General features: G+C 37.3%; 1 protein-coding gene across 9 annotated transcripts in view; it reads left to right on the forward strand.

The window, feature by feature from the left end:
• MBP (myelin basic protein) overlaps positions 1-24,574 on the forward strand; it is a 125,904-nt gene that overhangs the window by 89,613 nt on the left and 11,717 nt on the right. For 6 of the 9 annotated variants that reach the window (XM_068932021.1, XM_068932022.1, XM_068932026.1 and 3 more), the window contains exon 4: positions 11,778-12,208. In XM_068932021.1, the coding sequence (XP_068788122.1) occupies positions 11,778-12,208 (431 nt within the window). Of the gene's footprint in view, positions 1-10,553; positions 10,594-10,871; positions 10,940-11,777; positions 12,209-24,574 lie in introns of those variants that run through there. The other 3 variants (XM_068932019.1, XM_068932020.1, XM_068932027.1) reach the window with 2 other exon arrangements.

The raw sequence follows: 24,574 nt of genomic DNA on the forward strand, positions 1-24,574 counted from the left end.
TTAAAGAGACCCCCAAAACAACAAATCAGTGCAGTATTTTTGGGGAGCTAGAGGCACGCATATCTTCTTTTTCAACCTGTGAAGAAGTTATCATATTTGGTTAACATATTTTAACTGCATTTTATTCTACAATTTATACTTCCTAAATATAATTTACCACACAGAGATTTAACCTCTGATCAAGAAAAAATAGTAATCTTATGAAGCACTTTTTTCAAGCTACTGCATGATGGTTCTTAAGAGCATATATGCAGCTGTTTTTTCATGCTGCTCATCATGCTCTGAATGATTTACTTTGAACTGGCTCGGCCACTATTGTTACATAACCCGTTTCACCAAAATCTGTTCTCTGCTGATTTTAAGGCCCTGTTTCCCTGTAGTGTTACAAAAGAAATCTAAATATATTGTTGTGTATTCAGTTGCATTGACAGAAATTGGTTGTTTTTCAGAAAACCATCACTGCTGAGGAAAATTCAAAAAATGTTTTGTTGCAAAATTTGATTTAAGCACTAGTAATGTTGTTGTGCTATTGCTCTTCTTTTTTTCCCCGACATAGACAAGTTTTGCAACCCAGCAATTATTCAGGCCCAATGTGACAATAGCAGAGAAGATGAATAATCAAGCAATCTTTGTTTAATACTAGTCAGTTAACAATTTTTAAGGAAAATAAATGCTAATGGTTCAGCCAGGTGATTTAGTTTTTCCACTTTAAGTACATGAAATTGTTTTTGTTACCAGTGATGTCCCAGCTCACTTTACTGTGGGAGGATTCTTTCTGAGATACTTAAGATTAGAACAAACCTATATATTCTGGTAACACAAAGGAACATTTTTCTTTGAAATTGGTGGGTGGATACAATTCTTTTGTTGAAATGTTTAAAAAAAACCCTCTCTGCGGGTTGTATGGAGAATTGCCACATGCTTCTCATAGATTCCAAATTTCTGCCATAGCAAGTCCCACTGGTTGCAACCACAGGCTTTTTTGTTTTCTGTGCTCTCCTTTGTAACCCTAAGCAAATGGAGGCAATGCCAGAATTTTTAGAAAACAAGAGCGGGAGGCTGTAAGCCAGGCCTACACTGCTGCATTCCTATGCAGTGGTAGGCCACCATGTGGGCTTAGTTTCATCTCTTCATTGTAAATCAATGGCAGAGAGTACCAAGTGACCAGCCGTGAAAACATGCAGAGCGCAAGGCAGCTACTGCAGTGAAATGGCTTTATTTTAATTACAGTATTCATAGCAAAATTAATTTCCTCACATAGAATATTTTTAACTTTTTTGAATGTTTGTTTTTGCATGTGTGTATACTTAAATATGCTCAAGCAAACAACGCTTGTGTACAGCCATGAGGCCAATGAAAGGCCAACAGTTTTCTTTTTCCTGGGGTTTGTGTCAAGCAGTCCCAAAGAGGCAGCTTCATTTACATGTAAATGCTCAGTGCAGGTATGTAAAGGCGTAGATAACTTGACTAGTTAGAAAACTTTTCTGCAAGGCTTCTTACAGTTGGCATAACTGATAATTTCTTACAGATGCATCACTGAATGTCAGAAAAATACATAGCCTGCCCAATGCAACACAGTTAGAAGAGGGGAAGGGAAAGACATTCAGCTCAGTAGAGCCACAGACAACATGCAACTTCCCTCCCTGCCGCCAGCTAATTCCTTGCACGAAGAATCTGGTGGCAGTGTGACTTTTAAACAAATAAACAGACAAACAAAATCACGTGTTGTACCTGTGGTTTTGAGTTGCAGCATCTGTTACAGGAGAACATGTATAGCTGGTATGCGATTACTGCTAGCATTCGTAGGGTTTGTTACCCATTGCTGACTAGCTTGCTTTAATCTTTTTCCCTTGATGTGTCCACAGTGAATGTGGCTCTTTCAGCTGCTTCCCCAGCTCATTTTGCTACTTTAACTCAGAATCAGTGTGAGGGGCTAAGTGGTTTGATTTGTTTGTTTTTTGGGGTTTTTAGGGGAGCAAAAAAAAGAGGTAAGGGAGGGTGCTAACAGACATAAATAGCATGGCTGGTACAAGTTTGGGGATGGTATGATGCTCTTTTTCTTCCAGCAGTTCTAAAACCTGGCTCCCACGGGGCAGCCCCAGGGATGTCAACACGTTTCAGCTGCCAGTAACCACGCGTGCTTCCTGTTAATATCCAGAGTTTGGGCACCAACTACAGCCAGGGGTTATTACTGCACAGACTACAAGAGCAGCAGGTCTTGGAAATGCAGATGCTAGTAGCTGTGTGTCCCTTGGTGGAAAGCCTGATGGTACACAAGAGTTTTCCAGCAAAGGGACCATTGGTGAGGGTGTATCAAAAATCTGTGACTGACTCTGCTAGCATTACTACTTTTCACACTGTTAAACTTAGTTGCCTTCAGGGGAACCATAATGCTGAACCTCAGCCGTAATGAACGTACAGGGTATTTCTGGTGTTTCATAGAACCAGCCCTCCCAAATCATGAAATGGCCAGCAAGGCCTGTTAAAATTTTTATCTGCGGTTTGCTAATTCATAAGGTAAGACGTAGGCACTTTAATTAGAATTTCAGCTTTCCAGCTTGGTGTCAGTCCCTAATAGTTTTCATCTGAGTGTTAATTGTGTCTTGGTTTTAGCACTTACGTTTAAGAAGTCAGTGTAGTTATCCTACTAAATGAGGTATCACGGCAACAAAACCCCACAAATCAGTACCACTTACTACAGTAATGTCTGTTCCAAAGACTGTTAAGTGGCAAATAGATCTTAATTGTCATTACTACTGAGTGATACTTAACGAATGCATTTCTCAATACTCAGTGTAATAAGTGGTGGTCACAGTTACATTTTGAAATACTTTGTGTGGGGCAGTGAAGTCTAGCAGAGAATTTAGGGGAAAGAAAAAAAAAAATCAAGCTGCTGATTGCCCTAATGAACTTGCAAAATTAGTATTTCCTGTTGTTTATCACTCAGTAATCCAGAACTGCTTTTATAGAAGGAATGTGTGTTGTCTTCTAATTTGTGTTCATTTTCCTGCTTTTAGCATCGGGTCCCTGTAATTTAAATAGACAAACTTGGAAAAGCAGATAAGACCCATGATACTTGCTGTAAAATAACATAATTTGAGACTCATTACATGTACGTTTACAGTTTGTGTCAGTATAAATATCACCTTGGAAAAATTGTTGCTGTGTTGAAAGAAAAGAAGTGCCAGTATTTATTTTAAGCAGATTCTGTAGAACTCATGCCAGCTGGTACTGTTTGTACAAACAATGCATAGAATAGGCCAATACTTTAAAATATCTTTCTGACATATTTTTCCTAGTTTGTGGAAGAAAAGGAGACAGTTCAAAACTTGGCAGAAAAACATTGTTTCCTCTGGAAGAGAGAACAAATGTAAATCTGATGAAGTAAAATGTAAAAGTCCTTTCTTATCCCCAAGCTAGAAACCCTCAAATCTTGAGACTTGCATTAGAAGACCAGGGGCAACAAAATGAGTTATACCTGCATACAAATTTGATATTTACAGAATATTAAAACAGAATATCAAAATCTGAAAAACAGGCCTGTTTTTACAGAATATGTTAGGCTTTTGTTTTCTCTCCTAGAAAGTCTTATACTTTTAAATGAACTGATGCAAAACTGGATAAGACAGGTGGTCCTGGTCGTGTTACCTCTTCAATTTATTATCTGCAGATAGAGGAACTAACCTTGGAAACAGGATAAAGATGCTAACCCTAAACATTTAGGAAGCAGTAGTTCCCCTAGCTAACTTTTCTTGGAGAGAAGAGAGTCTTATCTAATCATTTATTCTCCTTTTTTTGCTCTAATGCTGAGCTTTCAATTTTCTGTTATTTTATGGCTTGCTGTACGGAGTGGATGGTTTTGATTGTTCTTAAGTGGATCAGCAGTGGCTGTAGCAGATTGTTTTTGGCAGACCACCTCTCCAGTACTGGTAGCCTTCAGGAGACCCTACTCACTACTGACTTCATGAGAAAATATAGATAGTTCTGATTTTGGTTTTTTTTTTTTTTCTCAAATTTTACTTCATGAACTCTGAGAATTACATTTAATGTAGCTGAGGGAAGTCCTGAAAGATGGCGCATCTCAGGATTGCGATCATACCTACTCTTGTACAGTGATGCACATACTTAATACTTAAGTGAGAAGAAACTGTTGAGTGAGCTTGGAAGATATTATTTTTCCATGTCAAAAAAGAAAAACTCAAGTGTTACAGACACCTGTGGCAGCCAACAGGTTTTTCATTGACTGGTCCTTGGAAAGAAGATGGCTAATCATTTGAAGATAGATTTTACTAGGTGTCTTATCTAGTAACACAGCCAGTTATGAATTCATGCCAAAGTATGTCAAATAGTCCAGTTTTTTAGCAGATGTGGAGTACATTTCAAATTACGATCAGAACTAAAGTGAGAGGAACTACAATTTTTTTTTCCCTTAGTATTGTAATTAGTATCTGCTCTTGGCAGCTTATGAACAAATTCCTGGATGTCATTGTCCTGTACAATTTGATTTTCTTTTCCTACAGCTTAGCTTTCTACATTATATGTATTTTTTCGGTATAGATAAAGCCTTCTATTCTGCTTGAGTGAATGTAGTATTTACTTCTTTCAAAATATGAACATAAACAATATGGACACACTGTTGCTCTTTTCTCTCCTACTAAACCTACCAAGACGGGTACTTGCATAGTAGGACATGAACTGGCACTTCCCCCACAGTCTCCCCTGCCCCACAACCTTTTTTGTGTTTTCGTGCTGCAAGGCGGCTTCTGCTTTTCTGCAACAGCAAGTCTTCAGTGGAAGAGGACCAGGGAGGTGTGGAGAGCTGACATGTTTCACGAGTCAGAAAGTGACCACGATAACACTTAGATATTAGGTAAACTTAATAGATGATATTTAATCTGTCAGTTTTTAGTTTAGCAGTGGCTCCAAGATGACATAACGTTGCATGCACAGAGCAGCTAAAATCCAGTGGTCTATAAACCAGCAAGCATTTATCAGCTGCTTTTCCATGTGAAATGAAAAGTCAAAGTTTCATTCATCTGGCTACAGCAACGCAATCTAAATATCAGCTCTAAGAATGTGTTGTGCCTTTATCAACACTGGTAAAATTCTTTTCAGCAGGTTTCTCTAATGATCTCTATTAACACAAGATGTAGCACTGTCTTAGTGCTTAGTCTTATTCAGCTTAGCTCAATGGAAGTAAATAAGTCTCTGCTAATAACACAAACAGTTATGAACCTATATTGGGTCAGGGTTTCTCTTTTGCGCTCCTTATTCTGTTTTTAGTGCTATGGCTATATTATAAGGAAAATCCTGCCAAATTGGACCCATTATTCACTGCTTCATCAGATTAATATAGAGCTGTATTAGACGAATTGATGGAACAGAGAATTGGCTCCTTTGTCAATTTTTGCTTGTCTATTAAGATCCTTATATGCTTCATAGTGTCTGATGTATAAAGTGAGGGAGGAAAGTCAGAGCAGGACTTAGCAGATGGTTTATCATTTTTGTGGAGGTTTGGTCTACAAGTTGACCAGCCCATAGGAAAAGCTAAGTCTCCTGTGCAGGCAAGCATTCCTCTGGTGCTACAAAGCTACACTGAAACTATAGAAAGGTCTTTACTTGAGGGCCTGATGCAACCAGCTATCATGATACTTTCTATAGCCAACTAAACTTATTTTGGAAATAATGTAAGACTTAGGATATCCTCTTAAAATATACTGGCTGCACATAGAATTCAAGATACATTCAGCTTATTGTAAGATATGGGTCTTTAAAAGTACTTTGCAAACATTATTCACAAGTACTACATGTTAAAAACAGCACAGGCATTGCTATCAAAAGTTTTAAAAGGAAAACAATTCTTGAATTATAAAGGACTTGAGCCATTTTATTCTGTCCTTACGCTGAATATTTCAAATGTTTTTAACTTAATTTTATTCTTAAATTTTACCTTTAGATGGAATTTTTTTCTCAGGAGCTTTGGCAGGGGTGGAGGTGGGCAAGATGGCTGTAATGGAAGTGGTCTCTTGACTAACAACAGGAGAGTTACACTCATGTGAAGTTGTATAATGAAGCATACTGGCATTTTCCTCTGCATTCATTTGGCTAGGAAATAGGGAAATAATTTGAGTAATGGCTAAACACACCAACAGATCAGTTCTAGTTATTGGCAGAGAGCTATGATCAACTGTTTGTTTCATAAATATTCTGCATGCAAACTATTCCAAACAGAAATATTTTTTTTCTACAATTTGACAGCCATCAGACAAAACCAGTAATTAGATCTGTGAAGTAAAATATCTGATGGCGTATTGCCTTCTAACCGTATTAATGAAGTTAGGCTGAGAGCCAGTTTTTGTCTATAGTATGTTAGTATAATGAGGATGATAAATCCAATTTTGTAGCTTAAATTTAACAACGCAAACATAATTCTTTTCTCCCTCTGCCCAAATATTTATTTAGTGAAGCGTAAATGCTACAGATGCTCCTGTTCTGCTGTGAGTCCAAAGTCCAAAACTCAGAGCTAGATTGTACCTAGTCCTTTCATTGGTACTCATGGGAGGAAGTAAAACCTTCTCAAGGATTTTGATCGGTAACTCCTGTATTTGCTTAAACTACTCAGAAAGTGACCAAGGGATCTGCAGCCTTACTGGCTCAACCTGATGCTGCACCAGGTACTGGTCTGCACCTCTTCTCTATCCCCTTTTCTCCACACCTCTTAGCTGGATGGTGGGTGCTCCCTCTGCACACTGAGGCATTGGCTGGGGCAGCGCCCCTCTGCACTGTCTTCAGGAGGAGAGCTCTGCCTAGAAGCCACTACTGACCTTGTTATTTTCTGACAGATGACCTGTACCAGTGCACAGTATAAAGTCATTGCTATGCTTGCCCTTGGACACTTGATGCTGCTGAGCAGCAGATAGTTGAATCCTATTTCCAAGGAAATTAAAGATTGAATTGGCCTGGTTTTTATTTGATCCTGACTTTCATAGTATATCACTGTATGTAATTATTGCTTTGTGTTCAAACTCCTCATTTATGTGCATGCACAAAGCTCCGTTGTCTCAGCTACTCAAGAACTTTAGCGTGTGAAGAGGTGTGTGTGATATTGGAGGAAAAAATGAAATTATGCAAATTCATGATAGTATCTAAAACCACAATTGAATTAGGGCCCCCTGTGGTGCTTCATGCTACACTTACTGCTAAGTAATTCCTTAAGTTCCTTCTTCTAAAAAACTATCTAAGAAGAAAAGTCAAAATGTTGAGAAACACTATTATCTTAATACAGTTTGAATCCAGTGACCCTCAACTGCAGCCCACATGTAGTGATCACGGACCTGCTTTTTCTATCCTTTCATTCTTTCCAAACGTCTTGATAGTACCAGGAATGTTCCTAAAAGCCACATTTTCCAGAATAGTATTTTTTTCAGCCTCTCAAAGTAATACAAGGCAGACTATTACTATGACTCTGCACATACAGCTTACTACTACAGCTTAGTGAAGATATTGAAATCTTGGGTGTTACAAAGGTGTGCAATTTTTAGGTGTAAAGTCTAATCTTCTGCTGTTCTGATGACTAAATACAGGTAAGTCATTGCAAAATCCCAGATGTTTTACTTTAATACTGTTTTAGTGTCAGCATTTCAGCAACATACTGAAATTCAGCTGCACCAGAATTATGAGACTTGTACTGTGTTATATTTGACTACCCAGTTGTCTCATTATAGGAGGGATAGGACAAAAGAAATTCATCGTGTTAAATAGTACGGGATAAATACCTGTCTATTTCATACACTGAAGAAAATCACGTTATATCAATACACTTAGAAAATAAAAATAAAAAGTTGATCGAAAAGGTCCCTAAAATGAGACAATTTTTTTCATGTTCATATGCTGATAAAAAAGGGACAACAAAAAGGAAATTATTAATCATTAACAGTCACCTATAGTTACTATACAGTGTATTAAAATATTTGTAGTCTTAAAAATTTAGTTAACCTACTTCTAGTGTTTATAACTAGGAAATAGTATTTAATCATTTGCATTTCATGCAAATATTTAAGCTGTTACCATATATCATGACAGTCAATATTTCCAGTATGCTATCTAAGTTTCTCTTGAGAATCCAAAGTAAGGGAAAATGCTTTAGGTTTTATCAGCTGTGTTTTCCTCATTTATTTCAGAGCATTTGTAGAGGAAGCAGCAATAAGAATGGGAGCTTTGGTGTAGAGGAATTACAAGTAGCTGCAAGAAAGCAAGACTAGAAAGGGGTGGAGACAAAATTAAAAAAAAAAATAATAATTAAAAAATTATCCCACATCTAAAACCCGCCAGATTTTTTTTTACTTAAAATGTTAGCGCACTTAGCAGACAACCTGGAAGGAGGTGGTTGAGCTGTATGGAAGGCGACTACAGACTTGTATATGCACAAGGAGGGAAAATCGTAGAGCAGGTCTACCAAGTGACCCAAAAGGCAACATCATTTTTTTCCAAGGAATCTGTCACAGATAGTGCTTTGTATAAAACAGAGCTCCATGAATCTTGACAGGAGTTAAAAGTTTGAACCACATGGTCCTGGCTAATTTGAGGTTTATATAAAGAGCTGTACCCTATTCCTTGAGAAGCAAAATAAACGATTAATGTCATACCAAGCATTAAGACAAATGGGTTTTGAAAAGTATATTGATGTGGCCTAACCTCTCTTAAGGGTAACAGGGGTTAGGTTTAATCCGGCTTGATTAAAAACACTTTTACGATTTCCATCCATAAATTTTGTCTCATTAACAAACTGGTCAGACGTTTTGGTCTGTCTTTATTCCTTCTTTTTGGGAGTCACTGTGGATGCAGGGAACAAATGGCTCGTTCACTCGGTGACCGACGTGTGCAGGGAAATCTGCGCCAGCAGCAGGCTCGAGATCTGCGTTGCGCGAGGGCGAGTGGGAAGGTGGCATTGCCCCCGGGAGTGCTCCTTGCGCTTGGAGGCTGCTCCTGGGAAGTGCCAAACCCCTGGCTGGCGTGTGGCTCCCTTGCACAGCTTTCAGTGACTTTATTCACTTAACTGTAAACAGACAAGTATGCACTGTAACACCCTTCTGATAAAGGCTATGGCAATGCCATCTGCTTATACTTAAAATTAACCCATTTTACAAGAGGATTTAAAAAAGTGCCTGAAGCCCTCTTCCTTCCTGGGCAACAATTGACGCACTGCAGGAAGGGTAACTCTTCTGGTTAAGTGCTATGTAACCTTTTCAAAGCAAAGCTTCATCTAGCAAGGAGAAATAAAGAAGGGAAATCAGTGTCGTAGGCATTGTACTCATAACAGGCTATTCCTTCAGTGTAAGAAATCAAAATATTGGTTTTTAAATGAACAAACGTGTTTACACGACCTATTCTGGGTATTCTTAAGGCATTATTAAAATCACCTGTTTCTCAAAATGCACATGAAGACTGATTAGTTAGCTCAAATATGAACAATGTTTCTCTACTATACGTTTTTAAATGCTAGAGAAGTCTTAGTGCAGAAAATCTAGAGGAAAAGTTAAATGCATGCTTTCATTACTAAAAGAGAGCATACACAAAAGATTTATACTTTATAGCTCACTGCGTATGCACTGGGAGAAGCTACTTTTGTGGCACAAATACCCTTCTTTGTTGCTTACAAATAACTGTATTCAGTGACACAAAGCTCAACTGTTGTAAAAAATATTAGTATGCAGATGCTCTGGTGTTTTGTTAATGCATTTAATTAAATACAATAGCTCTTTTGTTTTGTTCTCTCTCTCTCTCTCTCTCTCTCTCTCTCCCTCCCTCCCTCCCTCCCTCCCTCTCTCCTCCCTCCCCCCTTGAATGAATTTCTATTATGGTATAGAATCTAGGCTCATAGCTGCTGTTTAATATGTTTTGCAGTTTCAGAAAGTGCTATATATCGATGTTACTTTCTATTTCATTCTAACAAGAAAACTCTTTGGGGGATTTAATAGTTTCTAGTAAATTTGAAAGCAGTTCCCCCCCTCCCCTTCAATTTTTCTCTCACCAGGAAAACCAAAAATTCTAAATTTGTTAGCAAATACTTTCATTTTCCCAACTGATGTGGCCTTAAGTGACAATTAGCAGTGGTTAAATAGAATTGTATTCCTGAAAAATATATTCAGACTTGTTAACGAAAGAGAATTTTCTTGAAGTTCCCCAACATCATTGAGGTAGTGTTTAAAGTTGCACAATTGAATTGCGTGTTATCTTTGTATATGAAAAGCTGTGCAGAACTGTAGCTGATTGACTGACTACAACAAATTGTAACCTGACAAACACTAGGTATATATCTGCAGAAACCATCATTATCGTCTTGTGTGGCTATCCGTAAAATTATTTAAGAATAATTCTTGAGCCTAAATGAGAAAAGATTTCTTTATGGTGTGCAGGTGGGAAAAGCAATACAAAATGACTGCCATAAAGTCTGAAACTGCTCTGATGAATCAGCAAAGTGCTTGAGCCCTGAGCACTTTGAAAACCTAACTGTATTTACCAGGTCCTACCCTCTCGTGGCAACAAGGACCAAATCAAATTGGGATTGAATGAGGTATTCAGAAGACACTGCAGGTAACATATGGCTGACTAACTTATCTCTGTAACATCAAGCCCTGTTAACTCTAAAAAACTTTATCTTGTCTGACATGGGTGAGTGTGAGAGGTGTCTAATCGCTTACTTTTCAAGCACGAGACTACTGAGTATTTTTGTGGTGTTCCTTGGAGGTACTTGTGGTATTCCTTTGGGGGGGGGTACTGTTTCCTTTGGAGTTGCTCATAAGGGTAGAGGGAGTTAACTACTGCTTAAAGCAGATGTTTAGGGTTAAATACGCTGTCTTTTTTTCCCCCAGGTATTTTATTGAGAACGTTAGAACACAAATATTGAAAAGCCAGCCAACATTTCACTCACACCAACAAGGTCTGTGGTGGCGCCTTTCTTGACAGAGCGCTCATCTGTTTCTGAGAATTTTTTTTCCCTTCACATAAGTACTACATGATAAATTGGACAGTTTTGCAGTGGGCCTTCAGGATCCGCAGTAGGGCATTGTATGCAGAATTCTGAAATCATCCATGAGGAAAACTTTTGTGTCAGGCCAGGCAGAGATTTCAGTTATTGTTCTCCACTTCATTTTTATGTGAAGACAATTAAAGTAGTTTTTTAAAAAACAAAAAACCCACCTCGTTAAACCTTTTTTGATTGTAGGTTCAAGTTAGAATGAAAAATTCCAAACTGGGACAAAACACTCAGGTACAAAAGCTCCAGTGTAACGGAGAGAAAACATGCTGTTGGAAGAGGGCCGTCCTTCAACATTGCTTTTTTTTTTCTTCTTCCTGTTTTGAGGAAGAAAAAAAAAATAGTTAAGAGTTCCCCTTTTCAAGGGAAAGTACTGGAATATTGGTTGTCCACACGTTGTAACTGAAAGCCTTATCATCGGGAAGCCTTCCACATAAATAAAATATATCTCAACTGACCTTCTAATAAACTGTATTAATCTATTTACAAATATTTCCAATTTAAAAAAAAACACCTAGAACTACAGCAAACTTTTTTGTGTGAACATCATCGTCGTTTCAGTCCCAAGATAGCTTAATGTTCTTAAAGGCTGTCAGGGACGAGAACATAGTTTCATTACAGCCGCGCATATTACGGGTTTTGTATGAAATGACTAACTCGAGGCAAGGGAGAGAAAGCAGCATTGTTGCGTGGCTCTGTTTGTCACAGGCCTGTATTCATATCTCATCCTTGTTGTTTGCAGGAGAGGCAGATGTGAACCAGAACAATGGGACCTCCACGACGAGCCCAGCGGTGACAGACCCCAAAGGCACAGCAGACCCGAAGAATGCCTGGCGGGAGGCCAACCCAGCTGACACGACCGGTCGCCCCCACTTGATCCGCCTCTTTTCCCGAGATGCCCCAGGGAGAGAGGACAACACCTTCAAAGATCGGCCCTCTGAGTCAGACGAGCTACAGACCATCCAAGAGGACAGTGCAGCAGCTTCAGAGAACTCGGATTTGATGGCTTCACAAAAGCGCTCCTCTTTCCGGCACGGATCAAAAATGGCCTCTGCGAGCACTACAGACCACGCTAGGCATGGATCACCAAGGCACAGAGACTCGGGTCTACTTGACTCGCTGGGCAGATTCTTTGGAGGCGAAAGACACGTTCCCCGGAGGGGCTCGGGCAAGGTGAGCTCTGAGGAATAGAGAACTGCACAGCTACAGCAAAATAAAGTACAATTAAAAAGGAAGGGTGGGACTAAAAGGAAGGTTTAACTACTCTAATGCAAGAGTTGACTTAGCCAGCAGGAGGGTACTCGCAGTTGCGTAACTTAACATTTGGCTTTAATCTGAAAACAACAAAAAAGCATAGATCTGGGAAACATGAGGAGCTATTTCTGGGTATTAACAAGGAATTCAGGTGGCTCTAGAAACGTTACTGATTGATAGGTATTTTTAATGAACATCTAATGAGGTGCATTACATGCATTTGTATGCTGTGCCATTTAGAGAAACTTCAGTCTGCTTTTGTGTGTTGTTTTTTAAACATTTGCGAAACTGAACTGAACGAAAGCACTAAACGCAAGACAATCTCTAGCTAGTTTGGCACTGAGGAACAGACTTGGAAGCTGATGTTAGACAACTAAAAAGAGCTATGGCCAGATTCTGTATTCTCAGGCTGCTTGCACAAGAGGATGTTTTAAGATCAGTTGATAGCACTGCAAAGGGGATGGATTAGCAAATATAATCCTGAAATCCAGGTATACAAGGTAGCCCAGCTGCTTTATCATGGTGGGAAATGAAGGCTTATTTCAAAACATTTCATATTAGAAATTGAGTAGCAAAACACCTCATTATGAATTTAAAAAAAAAAAAGTGTCAGTGAAAAGATACTTGTGTTCTTTCCTGTTCCAGGATTAACTTGCATCCTTTGATAAGGATGCAGATAACATGTTCACTTTTGAGCAGCAAAATTTAAGATGTTCTTTGCAGCCTTTGCCATATAAATGATAAGTGGAGTCTTGTGTTTGTGTGTTCACATGCTACGTAAGCACTTGAATGAAACTACCCCTGTAGGGCTGTAAAAACTTTGTTTTATCTAAATGCGTTGTTTGATGTAGTTGCTCGAATTTTGTGTGTTACAAAAAAAGCAATGCTCGTTCTTGCTGGCTGGGCTCAAATTTTTCAATGATCTGTGACAAGGTTTGCTATCTGCTCAACAGTTCTAACCTGTGGTGCTTCTGGGGATGGGTTAGTACTTGCAGGCTTCCCAAATGAGCGATCTCCTTGTGTTGCATTGGAACATTGTGCCACGACTGTGGTTTAAAGCTATTTGACTTGCACTCAGCTGACATTTGCAGGCTGTTGCTGTACCTCACAGCTCTGCGCTTGGAAACACAGCATGCCCTGGAGCCCTGCCCCCAAAGGGTGGTTGTAACGCATAGAGCACGGGATGAAAAATACTCTAGAACCTTCAAACCAGAACGGTAGATGTTTCTCACACTTGTTATCCAATAATAAGAAAGCTATATATTTAATCTCCGTTTCTCCCATTCACAAACTGGGGACAGCAGGGCTCATTACAAACCTTGAGCAGTTACACAGATGTTGCTGTAAGTATGTAATGTTCATATAGTAGCTAAAACATGCAACAAGTAGTTGCTTTGAGAATAAAGAATGCTTTTCTTTCTTACTGTTGTTGCAAATATCACAGACTGTTCCTAACACTGGTGTAATTGGGAACCTTGTTGGCTAGCTCAACTCTTGCTATTCTATTCATATACTGTGTTCCTCAACAAAAAAATATACACCAAGGAAATGAAATGATACCAAAAATACAGAGTCTGCATACAGAATATATAGAGGTATGTACATTCTTGCTTAGCAATAACAAACAAAACAAAAAACCACATTTTAGTAGGCTGACTAAAAATGGTTGCAAGTTGTACACATTTCTGTATTTCATCCTTTGGTGTGAACATGATCTCTGATTTCTCTGCAGATCTCTACATAGATGGTATTTCTGTCCTCTAGTACCTGGCTGTCTCATCTCTGTTGCTCTTCAGCAAACTGTTATTTTGAGACATGCACTTACATATCTGCAAAACAGTACAGAATTATGGACAATTCTAGCATTGTTTACTTGGCAAAAGTAATTTTTTTTAGAAGTACTTTTAATGTTACAAAGTCCTGACTTGCAGATTTCAGTTGGAAGCACAGAGAAGTTTTGTTGTTTTGTTATCTTGGCAGAACTCAGTCACATTGGCACTGAGTGCCAAAGCATCGCTATTGCTGTTTCCTGCAACAATAAAGTTGACGCACGCACACACACACACACACGCGCGCGCACACACACACACACACACACACAATCAATCCTGGGATCCTACTGTAGGAGAGTTTCAGTGTTGAAAATACTGAGCAAGTGCCAGACAGTTATTTCAACTACTATTTATTTTAGCCTTTAAATCAATGCCTTTTGGTTTCTTGCATCAAGGGCGGTTTGTGGTGTCATTTATTTATACATGTGTGTAAAGAGGAAGTCTAAATGGCTTATAGTCTTATTTGTACTTAAAACCTAAAGAGTTGTCGTTTGCTAAATTTTGTAGCGTGTCAGAGAAAGAGAACATGCAGAAGGTATGCACGGAATAGCTGAAAAAGAATAAAGTCCCTTGGCAGTTTTCCAAACTCCACTAAGTAAACAGGTCTTTGGTAAATAAAATACCATTTAAAAGCACCTTAAAGAATAAATTTCAGAAAGTTGACATAGGAAAATTCCTGGGGCTGTCTTGTTTGGGTGTTTGCACTTGTTTGTGGTTAAGTCTTGAGGCATTTTAAAAGCAACACTGCAGCTGCCTTTCTTGCAGTGTTTTCCTCTCTCAGCCACCCCATGGCCCAGTAGGAGCACGTAGCGGACCTACCCACACCAACAAGCACAGGAATGCAGAGGCAACACTTGCTCTTTGTACGCGTATAGGGTTGACATTCAAACAAAACACATTATAAATTCTGTGTGGAGGCATTTTCATCTTACAGGCATGGCTGAAAAGTACATGAATGGATAATATTCACTATTGTGTAAGGAAAGGTGGGATAGGAACAAAGAAATAACTGTGGTGTGGCCTCCTTTTCTCCCATGGAGCAGGTTCTCCCTTATCTTGGGATCTCAAAGTGAAATTAAGCACACGTGGGAGGCCCGCAGGAGTTAATAAAAATGGAAGCACTGGATCGTACAGTTCTCTCCTCTAAGGGGCAGCAAATGCATTTGCCATTGTCCCCTCCACCCCTGCCCCATCAAAAGTTGATAACTAACTGAAACGCAATCAAAAGCGGCTTGAGTTTTGTACTTGTAAGATTTTTTTTTTTAAGGTAGACTATTCCAGACAATACTATTGTTGTACATAGCTTAGTTTCAATTGTATTAAAAAAGATTTAAAAGGGGGACAAAAAAGAAACTGCAGTGCAGACATTTTAAAAAGCATTCCTAATGCAACACAGTAGCATAATTACAAATTATTTCTGCTCTAATCTTTATGGAGTATTTATCTACACATTTGTAAAGAGTATAAACAAGCTTATGCTAAAATGATCCTATCTCTATGCCTCCTAGCTACCAGTCTGTATTCAACTTCCGTATGTACTAAGTGCTATTTTGTTTCCTTTTTGGGAAGGCCTGCAACTAAATTAGTTGTTTATGCTTCTGCAATTCCATTGTTTATGGTTTTTTTTTTTCCCTAGTAAAGTTTGGATTGTAAAACAAGAATTTTTATGTCCTGATTTAACATTAGGCATTAACTTACTAAACTTAAACTACATTTATGTGACAAATCCAACAGACCAGACTATTGTGAATGACAGTAAGTAATAGGCCAAGGCCTGACTTACTGAAAGACTAAAGTCTATATTAGTGAAGGCACTTCTCTTTTTTGCTTCAGGTTTGTATGTGAACATGTAATGTTCTCACGTGTTGCCTGTATGAAGCCTTGCTCCAGTATTTCTTTCCCAATATACAAGGTATTTGGGTGCAAGGAATACAGAAGGTGGATGCAGGGAATTCCCTTTCCTGCAGATACTCGGTACCTGGAGTACTGCACTAAGCCCTGCTCAAATTGAGCAGAACTGTGATTTAGGGTCAGCATTTTGGAAGTAACAGTCCCAAAGCCTACCTGGAAAGCGGTCTGTGCAAATGCGGTCATAGGGATCCACAAACAAGTTTGTGATAAACATGCACAACCAAAAAAGTGTAGAAACCACTGTTAAATAATGCCATGGATCTATATATTTGTCAGACTATTCATGCATTATTTTTCTTCTGGGGTCTGAACTTTATTCGTGGCTTTTGTCCAAGCTTTAATATATAATACATTCAGCACCATGAAGAGTTTGAAAAGTAGTTAAATCAGTGCTAGTTTGACTAGTAGATGACGTGCTTAAAGGAAATACTTAACTGTGATCTTTGATTTCTGAGTCTTAGTTTTCAGGGAATGATATTGCTTTGATGATTTTTGTAAAAAAAAACAAACAAACAAACAAACAAACCTGTGTAAGTCATAGACTTGTAAAATTTTTTTGTTATAGCTTATGGTGGTTGTAACAACAATTTTGTTTTAATCTTTTGCTTTATATGTGCTTTGTTTATATATTCATTAAACTGTTTAAGTCACAAAAATGGTGTACTAATGAATTTTTTTTTTAATACATTAACAGAACCTGCAACAAACTATTTTCATTTATGCTATTTAATGGTATACAGCATCATTAGGAGAGGCTGAATGTCTTTCCTAAAAACTCAGTTAAATCATTGCATATGACAGAAGTGAATAAAACTTACTTTCCATGAGGAGATGACTGCTTTTTAAGTAGCTGAAAGTGATAAATCTGGTGTTCTCCCTTTACAATACTGGGAACGGAGACTGGCCTCTTTTCATAGCAGGTAGTAATGGATGATGCGTGACCTAAGAATGAATAAGTTGGTCTGAATTGCCAGTTTCATTACGGGTCATTTCATTTGTAAGCCAGGCCTCAAAGCCACTTTAGGTTTGTCTGGTTAAAAAAAATTTAAAAAGGCAAGTATCAACAGGTAAGTACCATACACCACCAGACAAGTGAACTTAGCATTGAATTTAATGTTTGTTTAAACATTTAACACATTATTTAATGCACTGGAACAAATAATCTCTTGCATTTTCAGGAAAATTACTGCCTGGAACAATTATTATAAACTTTAGGAAGAATTTGGAAATCCAACTAATGTAAATGTCACACAAGAGATGCTTGGAAGAGCAAGCACTAACTTCTGGGACAGTTTTAGTAATGCATTGTGCCCAGACTAATTGCAGATACGTGCTTAGATGTCAAAGTTTATTCAGAAACGAGACAAAGTAGTTAGGACACCCAGATTTGTATTGGAATTTTAAGAGACGTTCATGACTGGATGGCAAGGAAAAGCCTATGCACTTACCTGACTATGCTGTATTTTATACTGTTTTTCCCTCTTGACTTCAGAAAGGTATGCCATAATTTGTTCAGGCTAAAATACTAGTTAATCAACTGAAACTAAAGATCACTGTGTCTGGTCATTCTATAGCAAATCATTTCCCTTTTTCATTAAATTTCTAACATTATCTTCCACTTTAGTCTTTGTTATCATTATTGATTCTTCTATCCACCAAGACGGTTTTTCAAGCTGAGTTATGTTGGTAAGTTACAACAATAATCATCTGTTCAAGTGAGATACTAAGGTGCTCTCGAGAAAGCATCCAAGAATTCAGTGTAGTGTGCAGTGAAGGTACAGGTGTTTGTCTAAGCCTTTGCGTAGCTGCGGTGCAAGTTCATGGCCGCAGGAGGCAGCTCTGGTGCGGTCTGACTGGGGCTGGTATTGACTTGTCTGTTCCTCTGGTTTTCGACTGCGTGGAACCACATCACAGTTGATGTTTAGTTCTCGATGTGATTTTTTTGCTATGATATACCCAAGAACTTTGTTATGTACTTGGTTAAACATATAATTGCCTTCTGCTGGCTAAGGGAGGGAAAAACTCGAACCTTATGTATAGAAGATCAAATGAACGTGTTCAGAATTTAGCATAAGGCTTTTCTCTGTCTAATGTTAATTTTTCCTCATTATATTTACTTCTGCTCTGAAGACGAGGCAAATAAATAAATTTACAAATAAGGAACTTAATTTTATTAAAATTTATTATATTGTTTCTTTTTTCTCTCTCACATGTATTAAACTCAACTCCTTGCAAATGATAAACTAAGTTATCCTTAGCACTTTCCATCCTAGGATGCCAAAATTAATGATTCTGTTCTTTAGTTGTTTTGAGATTGTATAATGGTAAACACTAACTACCTAACAGAAAACTGTAGCAAAAGTTAATAGTTTTTTTTCTTGACCACCTTTGTACCTCTACCATCAGAGATCATTAGTGACAGTTGCTAGCTTGAGTTTATGTTCTGATGCGAAATATCTTACATAGTTCCTCAAATGGTCTCCACTTAGAGGTGTGTGTTCAGTTACTCGTTTTACTTTAAATTTACCATGTTTTATTTTAGAGCCATACAAACTCTTCCACTGCCATTTTCAGCTGTTTTTATTGAACTTCAGCCAGAGCAATTACAAAAGTGTTAGTGAAACATACTAAATTACTGCTAGAGACCCAATATGATCCTTACCTTGGTTTTGCCTTTCACTCGTTATGCCTCTACTTTTTCATTTCTCTTATAACATACAATGCATAGGCCTTGGAAACCGTACAAGCTTCAGGTGCGGGGTGGGGTTCTCCCCCTCACCCCCCAATTTATACTGACTACAACTTTGGAAACTTTACCTCTGATGATTGATAGTATTATTTGTTCCAAAGTACTACTAACCATGCAATGTCTATGTAGTAATAGTGAACTGTCCTTACTAGTAAGCTCTTCCATTAAACTATGCTAATAAAGGCAATAATACATTTTTTACATAATACAATACAAGCTATACAAGAGTTTAGTCATTTTCTTTAAAAGTAAAGAGAGAAAAGAATTAGAATTTGGCCAATCCCTTCTAAGATGAGAACTGATGTAGTAGTTTTACAGGTGGGTTGGGGGGTGGGAGGTTGGTTAATAATATGTTATTAAACTGAGAATGTGTATTTAAAAAAAAAGCTTCTTGTGTATATATAGCATTCTATGCCACTATTATTCACCATTTCTACCTCTGCTCAAAGCTGAAACGTTCTCCTCTTCCCCATCTTATTTCTGGTCAGCAGCTATAAAGTGATAGTATGCACCTGGTATCTATAGCTTTTCTTTTTGCAAATAATTATCATATCTTGTTTGCTATATGAACTTGTTGACTATATACAACTACTAGGCAAGAGGCCTTTTTAAAGTTTTACAGATTTCTGCCTTCTTACTAATCTAATATCCATAACCACCATGTTATGTTGTTTTGCTGTAGCAGCACCAAAAAATACATCTCCACCAAATACATAGTATATCTGTAGAAATTTTTCATTATGAATATTAATCTGTAATGCCCTCCATATTTTTGCCATCTACATTTAAATCCTCAAGAATAGTCTCTTAAGGTTTGTTGGTGGCAGAAGCTACCCCACAAACTATTTCAAGAATACCCATTATCCAAAAATCTCTTTACTGCTGGAGCAATCATTCCTACGGCCCCGGATTTCTGTAGTAGTAGATTATTTCAACAGCATTTAATCTATTTCATTGTCTGACTGATACCAACATGAAAAAGCAGTGCAGAAGAGAATACTGGATACACATCAGAGACTACATCCAAGCAGACAAACAGCCTTCATCAAGAAAAATACATGAATAAAATTGCTTTTCTTAAGCATTTTTCCGCCTAGCATTAGCCAAGGTAAATTTAACCATCTTCTCTGTCTCCTAAAATAAATATGTCACAACAAGTAAATAAAATTAACAAGGAGGAAAGAACAGCAGGTATGATGGCATTTTATATGCATTACAACTACTAAATGCTTTATCAAGGAATCACAATCTCTCACTCAGGACACACCATAAAATTGAACTATTATCCTGAAAAACCATTAAGAGTTTTTGGGTTTTTTTTAAATAATTCTTTAGTGTAACCTTCTAACTTGTTCCTTGGAACCTTGTGACTGTGACTCACAAGAAGGTTATAGAGAAATGTGGTTCTGGATTACGGATTATCACTTACCTCTCTTGATGGTAAATGCTCTCCTTGGTTTCCTTCTTCATGATTAACTCTGCCTTTCTTTTCATTCTCCTTAGGTCTCTTACTTGTCAGTAATCACTATTCTTTCCTCTACCGTTGTTTGATTCCTTCTTTCTGATATAGTTCCTTCTCTTTCTGTTCATCATCTATTCCTAGATTTTTTTTTAAAAAAATCATATTACTGATCTTGTCACAAGACTGGAAGCCACAATCTCCTAGACTCTGTAGCTCTCTTCTTAAATCAATCATCTACTATGTCGTTCTAAGCAAGTCATTTCCTTTCTGTCTTTAATTTCCACAGCAGTAAAAATGAACAGTACCATTACAAGGATGTGTTAGTTCATCCTTTCTAAAGTGATTAGAAAAGCCTGCTAAATGAGTTAAACATTTATAATGTCACCTTCAGATCAGCTTGTGGGGAAGAAGTAAATCTTCCCATCATTTATGGTAACACAGCAGTAACTTGTGAGCAGCCTGGAAGAGTCAATTGGTACTCAGGTTGTACGTGACAGAAAGTGGAATTGACAACTGTATCAGTAATAGAATAAGCATGGAGAAATATCCTCACATCATTAGACATGTACTATTCTACTGCTCCCTGATGAGAAGCTTGGTAATAACTCAAGAAGGCTCTGGTTGAAGCCTGGTGTCCACTACGCCCCGCAACACTAAGCGCTGCGTACAAAGCATTCTGAATCTAGAGATGAAGAAATTTCTGTATAAAAGCACCTTTCAATTTTCCAATGATTGCTCTACTAAACCATTAATAAATTTCCTATTATTCTAAAAAAAAAAAAAAACCAGAAGTGTACATTTTCATCAGAAGGATGAGCCTCTGTAAATTCCCACTCGGAATTCTAACTACAAAAATTCAAGTCCAGATGTGAACTTTCTTATGCCTAAAGAGCATTTGGATTCAAACTCTACTTCAAAAGCTAACACAAAATTAGCTGAGGGGTTTATGAACTGCCTGGTGTTCTTGCATCTCGCTCTTCCCACAGATTAGCACAGATTGTATTCATCACTGATAGGCTTTTTTCTATCACTACTATTGCAAAGTTCTTAATAGGGTTAAGCTTTACATCCTGTAGATTCTGGAACAGTTTGCTTTTATAAGACAATATGAATGTACTTTTCATTTATATTAATTTGAAATTTGTTGATTTTTATTCATGCACAGTGACCCGTTAGGTATCTTTTCTTAAAGCAACCCAAATGCGTCCATTGTTTTTCATTCTTAGTAATGTCCAGAATGTTTATTTGATTTGATTACATTTTAAATCAATTAAAATATTTTGTATGTATTTTCATTTTGCCAATACAGAAACAATGTGCTATTCTTTAGATTTTCATTTTACATCTTAAAGTAGGCAATACAACTACATTGTGTATTAATAATACTGAAAGAAATGTGAAAAACGGCATTCAGTACTCCAAAACAATGTCTTAATACTGGTATTTTCACTAATGCATAATATTTACTCTTTGGGAATTAGATCTCTAATCTTATATTTATTTGTATATGCAATCCATAATTATATAAGCAATCCTCTTGTGGATTCTCATTATATGCATCTGAAAATCTTCCTTAATAAGCAAGAGTTGCAAGATCTAATATAACATTTAGGCTAAGCAAAGTCAGATACGTATTTTATGGACTCTCTTATATCACTAAAAATCCGCTACTGCTTATAACCAAGCATCACTTTTACACTGAAGTATCAAACACAAAAGCAAAAATAAGTAGGACACACAGAATGCTTGACTGCACGAAAATTAATTTAATCCTCACAATCCTACCACATCTCCTGTCAGATGTATACATATGATCACAAAACTACTTTATCAAACTCAGTGTCCAAACATTCAAACCAAAAGGGCCTACAGCTAATCCACTCAATTTATCATAAAACACAAAACAACTCCCTCTAGACTCTAGCATAGTTACAGTACAGAATATAATCCCCCTCAATTATATAGTGCCACAGAAAACGCCAGGAGCATTGGTTAGGTCTACAGTATCAGAAAACTGAACAGTTTATCTTCAGGCAGGTATCTTCAGCTCAATTAGAAATGTAATAACCTTGCACAAAAGCCAAAATGGAGCACATACTGAATTACATACAGATTCTTCTTATGGAGTCAGAGAAATAGCAATTTTTTTCCAACAGTTCCTTCGATAATGTTTATATGGACTGTGCCAGTAAATTTAATCAGTTCGCTATGAAAGTAAATGGCTACCAGGGAATACACTGATACTGTTAAAAATTAAAACAAACTTGTGTTCTTTCTTTGCATTAATATGAAATTTACTCCTTCACATCTGTCTTAGAGGCCAACATACATAATGTAGCAGGCATAGCAGAATAATGCAACTTTCCTGTGTATTAAAGAGGTCTTAATCAGTGCTTAAACGTGCATTTCAACAATGTTGAAAACTGTAAATATTTTGGCAGTAATTTTACTCAAAGGTTAACTCACAGCAATGGACATTTTGAAGTGATTGGTAGTTGATGAACAGAAATCAAGCTTCATCAAGTCCAACTGAAACAATGAAATAAAATATTTTAATAAATCACCACTGCTCAAGAGGCTGGTAATCCAAACCATCAAAAATATGTTGCAAATGGCAAGTCTGCTCTGTCACAGGCCTATCAAAGCCTTTGGACTGAGGAACAGCGGTTTATGTTCCAAATACTCACTTTTGTAAAAATGAATACACTGATGCTTTTAAAGTCAACAGCATCCAACTAACCGAGTATTTCCAACTCCCTGAGGTGATGACACATGTTTAATAAATGAAAAAGACAAGATTTTTCAAGATTTGGGAACTGAAATGTCAAAGCCTTAAATCTTTCTCTCAAAAAACCTGCCCCAAGAAAACAGCTCTAAGAAATTCTAGAGTATCATCAGAAAAAGTGGCAAACCATTTAGCTATTAAGTAGCTAACCTGACTACAGAATAACTATAGTTATTCTATATGCATTTTTCAAGTGTTCTTAACTACATTATTAATCCTTAAACTACTAATTTGACAACTGAATCTGCAAACCCAGTATGTGCCATCAGGTCTCCCAGATGATATTGCTTAAATATCAAACACTGGCAAACATTTTCTAACAATTAAGATTATTCAGATTAAGGGATCTTTCCCTTTTGGCTTTTCTGAATATACAGCAGAGATGACTTAGTAAGGAAACTGCGATTAGGTCTGCTGAGGTTGTCTACTAATAACAGCTGGACTACTCCTACATAAGCTGTGTATCGGAGCTCCACCTGCTGAGAAAGACCAGTAACGTAAAGAAACAACACAACATAAATACCACCCCTTTTAAAAATGTGGTTGCTCTGTTGTGTTCCTGTTAGGTTTTAAAGTTAATACTTATTTTGCCAAGTGCTTAAAGCATATTTAAAAATAAATGATGGTCTCCTGCATGTAAGGTAACATGCAGTGACTAGATAAGCTCATTTTTAAAAAGTCCAGTTGTATAACAAAACCTTGGGAGACTATCTTAGCAGGATAAACTGGATTTATATTCTCTTTCAGACAGCATGCAGACTATTGCCTGAATCCATTCAAATTTAGCTTTAAAGCCTTAAAGATATGAGTCATTACTCTTTTGAGTGAACTTATTTTCATGTATCATGCATGTTATCTCAGAAAAAACACCGTTTTTGTTTTTTTTTTTTTTTCCATTTAAAGAGTCCAGAAATTGAAAGAACAAACTATAAGGGGGAGAGCAGTTCGAGCCGTTTATAAATTAAAGGGAAACAGATTAACTACCTGGTACAAATTTAGAATAATATCAAAAGATTCTGACTGCAAACAATGTTTGATGAGGATAATATGAAAGGAAAACACTTCATCTGTAACACTGGGAAACACAATATATTAAATTCATACAGAACCATCACTGAGAATGGGTTCAGACTTGCAACTACCTGATTCCCTTTAAAAAGGGGGCCAAATCAGACTATTTCAACGTTTGGCACTGCAGATAGGAGAAAGTCTGTATTTGTTACGTGATACCCTTTTTCAATAAGCAAAATTATTACCACATAATAACCAGAGTGCCAGATTCAGGTAATTCAACCTCATCTAAATTGTGAAAAAAATATGATCCTACTTTCTCTGTGTCTGGTGGTAATCCACAGAGCACTGCAGAATTGCAGGCTATATCCAATCAAATCTAATTTTGAAGTTCTGTTTCATGTACAGTAAGAGTTATGGTTAGATAGCAACCAGTGTATCTGCAGCTGATACAAACATCATGTTCTGCAACTCCATTCAGGAAGAAGTATAATAGAAAAAGGACAATGGTATCTCTCCCGAAGAAAAGTCAAAT

The sequence above is a fragment of the Struthio camelus genome, chromosome 2, assembly GCF_040807025.1.
Source record: "Struthio camelus isolate bStrCam1 chromosome 2, bStrCam1.hap1, whole genome shotgun sequence".
NCBI lineage: Eukaryota > Metazoa > Chordata > Aves > Struthioniformes > Struthionidae > Struthio > Struthio camelus.